Consider the following 11,667-nt stretch of genomic DNA (forward strand, 5'->3'; position numbering starts at 1 on the left):
CGTCTTGATTGTAGTCCAGATCAGGAAGTTGTTGCCACCAACTATTTAGGACCTGGAACAGTGGAGGTGCCTAACACGCTTGGCGCTGCAGGAAGTTACACAGGACTGCACAGCTCTAACACCATCAGGCACGGTCAGACTGCCGGAACACTGAGCAATGACTTCCAGAAAAGCAGGCATCATGACTGTCTAGTAAACAAAAGGCCTGGAGGCAATAAAGCTTCAGAAATAGCTGCCATTGTTGTAATCAGGACCTGCTGCCCTCCAGTTGCCTTTATCTGTCTGCAACGGATGCCAGGAAGCTCTCTGGCTTGTTGAGCCTCAGGGTGAGCACTAAGTAGCTTCCTCTCCCTAGCACCTCAGCATCCTGGTCTGAAAAAACACAGAAATTGGGTCTGGTACTAGCAAACAGTTCTGATAGCTGAAGGGCCTGTTCACCAAAGGGTCTTCCTGTGACAAACGATGAATATATCTGGTCGCTCTGTCTCCGTGCTAGAAAAGCAAATCATGCTAAAATGCAGTAAAACAGCAGAAAAACAACTACCACCATAAAAACAAAAAGCAAGCAAGCAAACAAACAAAAAGACAAACAAAAAACCCTAAAACACTGTTCTCTCATTTTCCAATCTACAGCCATGCAGCCCTGAAGGAGCCTGCATTCGTTTCATCTTTATGAAAAGGTCTTACGAGTCTTCTTGAAATTTGACAATTAAAGACAAAAAATGATTTACTCTTTCAGCGTATTGAGGAAGGAAGGAGAGGGGGAAGGGAAGAGGTATATAAATTTACAGGTTGACTCAACCTGTTTCAGCAGGCAGCTGGGGACACTTGACCTCCATATATCTCCTGAACAAAGTGGGAGGGAAAGGGGCGTCCTGCCATCCTTTGTCATGAGGCAGGCCAAGCCTGGCTAATAGGAACTGTCACCTGGGCCTTTCCAGGTCAGAAACGAAGAACAGCAATTAACTCCTCTCAGAGGCCGATGGCCCCCCCCGAGCAGGCCCTGCTAGGCCAGGTAGCTAAATCATTAAAGACACAGTTCTTTTCAGTGATAAATTGTGCAGGCACATGAAACCCGCTGCTGGCTATTAATCTGGGCTAATCAGGTTGAAAGCTGGGTTGTTTTATTTAGTAATTAACGGGTTATGTGAAAAAACATGATCCATAGCCTGGGGTTCGTCTATAGAGCACTGTCCAGGAGGAGAGAACCGGGAGCTGCGGGAATTCTCCAGAGAGCCTCTCGGGCCTGTGCAATTACAGCCATTGGCAAGCACTGAAAAATGACCCTGGGCTTGTATTGACACCTGGGGGTTGGGGGGGGGGTGCGTGGGGGGGGGTGCGTGGGGGGGGAACAACATTACTGCCGACAGCGCAGGTGGAGTCCCAAAGGCCGTAATTGCTCTCTGCCTTCTCTCACAGCCACAGCCAGCTAAGCCAAACGCAAAAGTCTCAAGGATGCTCTCCGATGCTGTAACATCCCGCTCCCTCCCTGCGGTAGTGGGCAGCAGGTGTGTGCCGGCAGATTAGTGGGAGAGCAGAGAAGGGAGTCCCGGGGGAAGCGAGGGTAAATGGTACCGTGTTGAGCACACTAGAGTGGTCATATCGTTCAGATGGCCAGGGGCGAGATGACCACTTGGTGACTGTGTGGACTCAGGTAAAGCTCTCAACAAGACAAGAGGTTAGGGCCTATGCTGTGAACAGAGAGGCTGTGACAATAGATCGAGGCCATCCGGGAGCATGTATATGGAGAGTTAGGAAGACTTTGCCAGGGGCTCTGAGGTGGCCAAGCTGGAGGTCACAGATATGGACTGTGCAGTCCCCTCCGTGAAGTTTACTATCCCCAGTGATCTACCTAGTCTGCTTCCGGGTTGCATTCACCGCTTATCTCCTACCTACAGGGCCTGCCGTCCATGTCCGGCTCTCGGTCCTTCATTTTTGTCATAACAGGTACTGGCCATCTCTGATTTAGTTAGTGTCCCCAAGGGGCCAAGATGATGACCCTTTGACATTGCAAATCAGCCTAAGCTTTTAAAACACTTCTGAAGAATTAAAGCAATAACGAAAGCCTAACTTTAAAGAAACATTTATTTGTGGGGCAGGGCAGGGCGGGGGGTCGGAGGGCAGAAGCACAGTGTGTGTGGAGGTCAGAGGACAACTTTGAGGAGTCGGCTCTCTCCTTTCGGCACGTGAGTTCTGGGGTTTAAACTCAAGTCATCAGGCTGCATGACAAGGACCTTCACCTGCCGAGCCACCTCACCATGCCTACTCTGAACAATTATTAAAGTTTAAGAAAAAGTCACAATTCTTTTTTTTTTTTAAAGATTTATTTATTTATTATGTATACAGTGCTCTGCCTTCATGTACCCCTGCAAGCCGGAAGAGGGCATCAGATCACATTATAGATGGTTGTGAGCCACCATGTGGTTGCTGGGAATTGAACTCAGGACCTCTGAAAGAGCAGTCAATGCTCTTAACCTCTGAGCCATCTCTCCAGCCCCAAAAGTCACAATTCTTAACTGGCTTCCGTAGGTCAAACATAAATTCAGGGTCCTGCTGCCCCTTTGGCCTCCTCCCTGCTCAGCTTACATCCCGTCACAATCGAACACCACCACGAGACACCTGGCTTGCTTCTTCGACTGTACTAGGTTCCCAAACGCACAAACCAGCGTCCTGCTGTCCAAAACCTGTCCCCTCTGCCATCACCACCTTTGGTAGGCTTTGGTTCTCAGAAGGAATATTTCTTTTCCAGGAAGATGTGAGCTGCTCCAGGAGGCTTCTTTGGAACGCTGCTGCCCTGGGCATTGAATTTCTGGGCACTGAAATCCTGTGGCAAGCATCACTAGGTTCTCCCTCCTTCCAACTGCAGGTAAGAACCCCAGCCTTGTGGCTGTTCCCCGCTGCCAACAGTTCCTGGTGTACAGCAGGTAGTTGGCAAAAATGTGTTGACTGGATGACTAAGTTAAGACAGTTCACTGTTTAGATAGAAAACCTTTGCAAGGGTGTTAAGTCTCAAACCCAACTCAACCCAGAGAAGGCCAACAGCTTCATGTCACACAGCATGTTAGTGGCAGAGCAGAAAAGATGTGCTAGCCTCCTGTCTTGGGCTAGAATTCTCCCTAGCAAGCTATGTTGTATTTGGACTCTCATCTGCTACATTTTCTTATTATTTAAATTCCTCCTGGAAGGGTCTGGGCCTTTTGGCCAGTTGAAGTATTCCCCCGAGCTGGGCAGTTTGTCCCTGCCAGTGGGAACCTCTGACATTTCAAAATCACCACTGTTGACTGGAAACCAGTCAGCAACTCCTGAATGGCAGGGTTTAGCCTGAAGGGTCCCCAGAGGCGGTTTGTTGTTAGGTAAGAGGGAAGAAGGTTTAAAGGCAAGAAAAACCTGGAAATGCATCCTCCTATTGTAATTACTTAGCTGAATCATTTGGGGGGGGGATTTAGTGGACCTTCCTGTGTTTTTCCCCCCATCTATGAAATGGAGATGCTAAGAAAATATAGGATTAGCCCAGTGTTGGTAGTGCATGCCTTTATTTTCAGGGCTTGGGAGGCAGAGGCAGTTGGATCTCTGAGTTTAAGGCCAGCCTGGTCTACAGGACAGCCAGGGCCACACAGAGAAGCTCTGTCACAAACAAACAAACCAGCAAGCAAAAAAGCAAAAAGAAAAGAAAAAGATAGCATAATGTTTAAGTACCAGGGACTATGTGCTATAGGTTTCCTCTTAGTTAATCTTTGGAAATATCCTCTTTTTATTACAGATTAGAAAAAAAAAAAAAAAGGAAGGGAATTTAGCCTGGTGGCCAAGGTTACGGGGAGAAGCTGGAGAGCTGTGTAGGACAGGCATTCTGGGTCACTGGGACCCGGTGCACTGGGTATATCCAATGCTTCCCTTGAAGCCTAGGGTCACAAAAGATCTTCACCTCTGGCACCTTCTGTGAATGCCGCCTGTAGCTGTCGGAGTAGTCACGTGGTGTCAAGGTCCTGGCTTCCTGCAGGTCCTCAGTAGAAGACAGTAGCTTGTAGAGAGCTGTGCCACCTTAAGAAAAAGGAATTTCCTTTCCCGGCTTTTTGGCAGAAGGGATCTGCCGGGAGTTCAGTCAGTAGGCTTTGATGCTCATGGAGCTACTGTGCACATTTTTGTCCTTGGAGGGGTAGCTTTCTCCTGCCCAGAAGTCCCTTCATCAGCTGGCCTCTGGGTAATCAGAGCACCGGGACAGATGTGCCAGGCCAGCTCCAGCTGTTTCAGGCCTGAGACGATGAACAGACATAACTAGGCAAAAAGATCAATGAGGCAGCTTGTGCTGGCCCAGGAGGAGCGAAAAAGACTCTGGAAGGGGTGTGGGGGGTGGGGTTGGGGGTGGGGGGGTGTCTCTGCTGTGCTTGAAGCCAGTCCCTGGATGTCAGCTGGACACATAATGCTCTGATAGTTGTTCCCTGTTCCTCCTAGGCTAGCCACACCCCAGAGAGGAGAGGATCACACATCTTTCCATCAAGAGAGAGCTGCCAAGCCAAGTGTGGTGGCACATGTACTTGGGAGGCAGAGGCAGGCGTATCTCTGTGAGTTCGAGGCCAGCCTGGTCTACAAAGTGAATCCAGGACAGCCAAGGCTACACAGAGAAACCTTGTTTCGAAAAACTAGAGAGAGAGAGAGAGAGAGAACATGCATCTTTTGTTGTCTGAAGAAAGGAAAGCACTGGTCATAATGTCTTACTTGACAATGTAATGCCAAAGTAGGGATCCCATTAATCTGGAAGGGTAAGGGTAGGTGGTGGCTTGGAGATGTTCTATTTGTGTGTGTGTGTGTGTGTGTGTGTGTGTGTGTGTGTGTGTGTGTGTCTGTCTGTCTGTCTGTGTGTCTGTCTGTCTGTGTAGCTGTGTGTGTGTATGTCTATGTGTGTCTGTATGTGCAAGATCTATTTTTGTCTTATGTGTATGAGTGTTTGCATACACCTTTGTGTACCATGCTTGTGCCTGGTACCCACGAAGACAGGTAGAAGGTGTCAGAACCCCTGGAACTGGAGTTAAAGATGATTGTGAGCTGCCATGCAGCACTGATGTCAGAACGCGGGTCCTCTGCAAGACCAGCAAGTATTCTTAACCAGTGAGCCTTCGGCTGTGGATGAGTGAAAGCGCCCGGGGCCTTCCTCCTGAGGTTTGAATCCATCCCCGCCCCGATTTTCTTTTTCTCTGTAACAGTGGGAGCGACAATGACACAGAGACAAACTGTGTAAGGTATTTGAGAGGTACTTGAAGGATGGTGCGTTTTAGTGAGTGTCAATTGCCTATCCTTGTTACTACAGGCAGTGCACGCAGAGGCAAGCCTTACTCTGACTGGTGTGTGGCAGTGTCTGCTTCGCCGCACCTGGTGACAGAAAGGCCACTTTCTTCTAAGGCCTCAGTGCTGTTGTTTGGCGACTGTGATTCTTGGGCGGCCCTTCTCCACGCAGCAACTAAGGAGTACACACAGGCAGTCTGCTAAAGCATCCACTGAAGTGAGGGCTGTCCAGTATGTCGTACGTGAACATTTTTAGGCTTCAGAATAGCTCAAAATATGATTTGTCCTGCTCCGAGGTGTCTAACGGCAGTCACAGATACTGGCCTTGATCTTGGGCTGACTGACTTCCAGGGGACGGGGCAGAGGCATTGTCCTCCTGAGGTGGCATTTTAGGCAGCTAGGTGAGCTGGTGGGAATGAGAAAGGCTTCTGTGAGGCACTTCCAGATGTCTGAGCCCCAGATGCCTCTTAATTCATCAGAGACTGCTCAAAAGAATCTTGCTGACTTCAGAAAACTAGTTTAGATCTTTTTTTTTTTTTTCTGGAATGAAATTGAGGATCCAAAATTGATAGGAATTCTCAAGTCTGTCACTTTAAAAGTTTTCCAGAACCCTTAAGAGCTGGCCAAGCATCTCATGGTGTGTGTGTGTGTGTGTGTGTGTGTGTGTGTGTGTGTGTGTGTGTGTGTATGTGTAGTAATTTCCTTTAGGTATGTGTGTGTGTAGTAATCTCCTTTAGGTATGTGTGTGTGCATGTGTGTGTGTGTGTGTGTGTGTGTGTGTGTGTGTAGTAATCTCCTTTAGGGGTGTGTGTCTGTGTGTAGTAATCTCCTTTAGGTGTGTGTGTGTGTGTGTGTGTGTGTGTGTGTGTGTGTGTGTAGTAATCTCTTTTAGGCTGTCCCAGGAGGCGGACACAGCATGTCTTATTATCCAGGGTGGTTGGTCTAGACTGCCACTGGGGAACTTGGATTTCCTGTCAGCAAGAAATCCACTAACCTGGGGGATGGTTTGAGCTAGGATTCTGTACCCACATTATTAGCCGTAGAAGAAGGCTTATGTTGTCTGGTAGCATGGCTTTCACTAGGAGTCTCCTAATCTGGGTCATATGACTACCCAAGGCACTGGCTGGGTCGGTTCCTTCATTAAAACATCCAGCAACCATCTGTGGTAGGCAAGGGGGTGGGAAGCACTTTCCAGTGCAGCTCCTTGGTGGCACTTTCCAGTCTATCCTCCTGAACATGGTTTTGTCCAGGCTTTGGTCCCTCTTGACAGCTCTAGAACAAAGGACTTGAGATACTTTCCAGTTTGTTCCCTCCTGTCAACCCTATTACGCCTTAGCTTCCTGTACCTGGGGCAGCAGCTCCGGGTGGGCTTTGACCTGAGGTTTGACCTGAGAGGGTGGCTTGCCCTTATGCGGCATCAAAGAAGGCCTGTGGTGGGTGCTGTCATACCCCCCTCCTCGCTTTCCCAAGCCTATGGATTGGTTCTTGGGTTTGCTTACTACTGAGCAAGAGCTCCCAAAATGTCCCTGTAATTGTGGAGTACCTCAGAGATCCCAGGGAATCTACAAATGTCCATTCCACGTCCTAGAGCCAGGCTCTGTTTTCTGAGCGGAGTGGTCCTTTTGTTTTAGAGATGAATCTAAAACATACACGAGCAGACACACACACGTAAGCAGGCGCATGCACCTGTTCTAGTTTGTTCAGCAAATGTGGCCACCTTGCTTCACTCCGCCAGCCCCTCTCGTGCCTGTACTGGGTGCCAGGGTGGCTTCTCATGGGGATACAGAAAAGACAGATACACAGAAAATGGTACCTGGGTTTGGTTGCACCATTATGCTCCCTGCCCCCCTCCCCCCCCCCATGTCCTGAGCACTGAGCATTTGGCATCACAGCTGATCACAAGAGAAGCCGCCTCAGAACAGAACACAGCTTCTCCCATTCACAGAGAGGGGAGGTCACAGAGACCGGGCCACTGACCTGCTGGCCTCTCACTCACTGGTCGGATCACGTGCAGCTCCCAGGGGACCCCATTGTCTGCAGGGACAAGCCAGGGTTCATTTGGGAAACCGTCCCTGGGAATGGAAAAGGGAGATTTCAACCGTGGAGTTAGACTTTTGTGTTAACACAACTGTGTTTTGTTTGGGAGGTTTTGTCTTTTTTTTTTTTCAAATAACACTACACAGAAAACCCTAAGAAAGTGCCCAGGCCACAACAGACAGACGCATCGTTTCTTTTTATTCTATCAGGGGGAGGAAAGAGTAAGGGGAAAAAAAGAGGAGAGAAAGGAAAGCCAGGAGAAAGGCGCCCCTTGAGCCCCCTCCCCAGTCCTTCCCATCAGCCACGTGGGTTTGCACAATTAAATCTCAATAGCTCCTTCCTGGGCTTTGTGAGGGCTGTGACTGCCCCATGGGGAGGGTCCCTGTGGCAAGCAGAATGACTTGGCTCTCCACGGCAGGGCAGTCTGTGGGGCCACGTCGTCCCCTGCAGCTCCTTCCGGGCATCACCTAACTACACAGACTCCTTCCAGGTCTGAGTTGTTCCCAGCAGCAGGGGAGCCCCCTGCCTGGCAGGAAACGACTTGGGCTCCAGCCACGGAAAACCTGTCTGGCTATAAAGAATGCTGTGGAAACTGATGGCCAGCTTCCCTTTCTGGGTTGTGTGTGTGTGTGTGTGTGTGTGTGTGTGTGTGTGTGTGTGTGTCTACGATGAACTCATCGCCAAGTGCTAAATTGGTTTATAGCAGGGAACTCCACTTCAACTAAGGATCCAATAGAAATCTCACCTATTCTAAAAATCTAGCATTTTCCATTGTAAAAAATGATAAAATTTCAAATTACTTCTTAATAAAATTGCAAGCATGGAACTCTTGTAACGGTGAACATCTTGAATCCGTAGTGCTGTGTGGAGTGGGTCTTAATTAGTGAAGTCAGAATCAGATAAGTAAGAGAGAGCAAGGCTCCATCTCCTTCGCTTTCCTCATCTCCCTTTCTCCCCCTCCCCGTTGCTAGGACCATCTTCAGAGATCTTTTATTTGGCTCATTGACCTACCCCTATCACTCATCGACAACTCTCTCTCTGGAGAGCGGGTCTAGTCCAGGACCTCTACAGGATTTTTCTGTCCTCATCTCTCAGAGAGAAGCCTGTCCAGACCCACTGCCTCCACAGTGTTTTTCTGCCCTCATCTCGGTGTCCCCATCTCCCTGACTCTGCCTTTTTTTTTTTTCTGTGTTCTCTATTTACCTGCCCACCCGTGCCCTGTGTCAGTGCTTGTCAACCTTCCTAATATTGTGTGTTAGGTAGAGCGAGTTTAGTAGGAAGGATTCCAGACTTAAGACAATTCTGGGAGAGCCTTCACAATACGGGCCACCAATTTTATGTTTACAAAGGTAAGATGATAAGAGATAATAAGAAATAAGATGCCAGGCAACAGATATTATATTATATGAGCATGGAGGAATAAGAAAGGGGGAAGGGGTACAAGAGAGAGAAAGAGAGAGAGATGGGGGGGCCGAGGTGGGTCTGTCCTTTTCTATAGCCCTGGGCAGGGCCACTCCCCTGTGGCAGGTAGGCAATGACATCACAGGTCAGCAAATTGAAGCAGAATCCTAACATTGTGACCCTTTGACACACTTCCTCATGTTGTACTGACCCTCAACCATAAAATTATTTTTATTGTTACTTCGTAACTGTAATTTTGCTACTGTTATGAACCATAATGTAAATAACGGTCTTTTCTGATGCTCTTAAGCTACCCCTGTGAAAGTGGTTGAGACCCACAGGTTGAGAAACAACACCCTAAGGGAGCAAGACTCCCTCAGGAGTGGTGTCCGTCTGGGATGCCTTTGTGTTCTCATGTACAAGAGCCTAGCACGGTAAGTCTCAGGGACAGGGTACAAGGCTGATATTGGGCAGGCTAAGCCTGGCTAGCTGCCACTCCACACTTACTAGAACTCTGGCTAGCTGGGCTAGCTGGGAGGCTCCTCGAAGGCTTCTTCAGAAGCCTTCATTAACAACACGAGTCTCCCAAATATTTGTTCTCCATTGTGCCTGTGTGGCCTGTGCTGGGCAGGGGACTGAGCAGACCCGGGACCTGTGCATGCCTGGACGTGTCACTGTACCTCCACGAGCACTTCCTTCCCTGACTGACTGTGAGGATGGCTTGTCTGTGAAGAATACTGTCTAAAATTATGAATAGAAGGGCTAGCTAGGCATGGTGGCACACACACAAGTAATTCGAATTCCAGATTTGGAAGGCTGAGGCAGGAGGATGATGACCTTGAGGCTATTGTGGGCTGAGTAGGAAGGCTTTGTCTCAGAAAATGTAGACACAGAGCAGGACATGATGACACAGGACTTTAATCCCAGCACTCTGAGAGGCAGATTTCTGAGAGTTCTAGGTCAGCCTGGTCTACATAGTGAGTTCTGGGCTAGCCCAAGCTACATAGTAACATTCTGTCAAAAAAAAAAAAGTACATATAAATGATAGTGCTGTGAAGTGTCACTTCCTAAGGCATTCCTGCCACTAAGTAGGAACTGATTTGACAATTTACAGAGTAAGATAATGTGTAGATACACACACATGCATGCAACTGCCCTCATGCATGCACACACACACATACACACATACATACATACATACATACACACATATGAGCCATATATGCACATATGCACATATAACTATATATGTACACATATATACACATAAACATAAACACATACATATATATACAAAACTTGGGAAGCAAGTTTTGTGTCACAAGCATCATGTTTGTCACGTTGCATATATATTACATCACCTTACATTCATAACAGTCTCAGAAGTATTAATATTACTGGATCGCAGAGTTTTGGAAAAGAAAGTGACATGACTAAGCTCACACAGCATGTCAAGGAAATTTAAACATAGATTTTAAATCCATGTCTGTGTAACATAGGTGTTAGCATCTGGCAGCCCTGCTAACCTTCCCCCGGGGTGCTTAGCAATCTCTGATGTCATCACTTGCTGCAGCCAGATGTGCACCAAATATAAAAAAGACCAACCCTTCGCCTCCCTCTCTTTTTCTTATGTAAATTAACCCATTTATTGCAGGCTAGGTGCACTTGCAAAGCCCTCTTCCTTCTAGAAGTCCCCGAATTCCAGACTGCAATGCTCATGAACATCTCCAGAACTCAGCTCACAGGCTGAGTGTGAGCCAGAGTTATCCCTGGAGACAAGTCTCCAATGGTAGCACTTCTACTGGTCTTTCAGTTCCTTGAGTCTTCTGATGGGAGACTTCACTGTGATGGCAGAAGTGGTAGTGTAGGTCCATGCCCCATCAGCCACTGCTTTCATGCAGGAACCACAGTGCCAGATGCCAACTGCTCGCCTCTTCATCTTGGTCTTGCCACAGAAGGAGCAAATGTACTTGGCGTGCTGGCTGGTTTCAATTTTCTTCACCATTTTCTGGAGGGAGGCACCATAGCGGGTCCCATATTTCCCGTCGACCTCGGACTTCTTGGTGCGTTTGTCCATCAGGCTGGAAACAAAGCCAGAGCCTAGAGAATCTCTCTTTCTCTCTCCCTCTCTCTGTCCCTCTGGGGTCCCCCTCTCCCTTCCTTTTTCACCCCTCCACTCTCCCCCTTCTACAGTAAATTACTCCATATCAGATCTGTTGTCTCTATTTATTTTTAATGATGAAAGCATGTGGTGCTGTGACTGGGAAGGACTCTTCTGATACTGTCTAGGCGCGTCAGAATCACTTCTACCAGCCAAACCTTACTTCAGCTCACCGCAGTCTGCTCCTCTTGTGATGCCTTGTGTGTGCATGCTACCCTATCTATAGTTAGGATTATGTAGAGGAACCTTGCTTGTCTTGAAAAACCAAGAATAAATAAATAAACAAACAAACAAATAAATAAATAAATAAAATTTAAAAAGACTCTGCCCGTTGTTGCCCAAAATGGTTATGTTATTTTACTTTTTGTCAGCAGTGCATGAAGAATTCCGTTGCTCCACATACATGTGGACACCTGGTTTGGTCAGCTTCATCTAAGCCATTCTGAAAGGATACATTAGGGTAACTTAGCTTACCAGGTGCTTATTCAGTACTGCAAGTCTTCTTCCTTCATGTAATACTTTTGTTTGTGTGTTTGGTTGGTTGGTTTTTTGAGACAGGATTTTTCTGTGTAGCCCTTGTTGTCCTGGAACTGGATCTGTAGAACAGGCTGGCCTCGAACTCACAGGGGTCTGTCTGCCTCTGCCTTCCTAGTGCTGGGATTAAAGGCATGCCCCGCCATGCCCACAGATAAAATATTTATTTATATTCACTGGTTTTGTTGTTAATTGGATCATTTGATTTTGTGTAAACAGATTTCTGGCAATAATTATACTATAGTATAGATATTATA

General features: G+C 47.7%; 1 protein-coding gene across 1 annotated transcript; it reads right to left on the reverse strand.

Annotated features, from left to right (window-relative positions):
* Positions 1-10,513: 10,513 nt before the first annotated feature.
* On the reverse strand, positions 10,514-10,821 carry LOC311608513 (large ribosomal subunit protein eL43-like; the record flags this gene model as incomplete). Its single annotated transcript, XM_084801044.1, has 1 exon — positions 10,514-10,821. The coding sequence occupies exon 1, from the start codon at positions 10,790-10,792 to the stop codon at positions 10,514-10,516; it is 279 nt and encodes a 92-aa protein (XP_084657170.1). The 5' UTR covers positions 10,793-10,821.
* Between the last annotated feature and the right edge of the window lie 846 nt (positions 10,822-11,667).

This window comes from Acomys minous, assembly GCF_964271855.1.
Source record: "Acomys minous genome assembly, chromosome: 11".
In the NCBI taxonomy this organism is placed as follows: Eukaryota; Metazoa; Chordata; class Mammalia; order Rodentia; family Muridae; genus Acomys; species Acomys minous.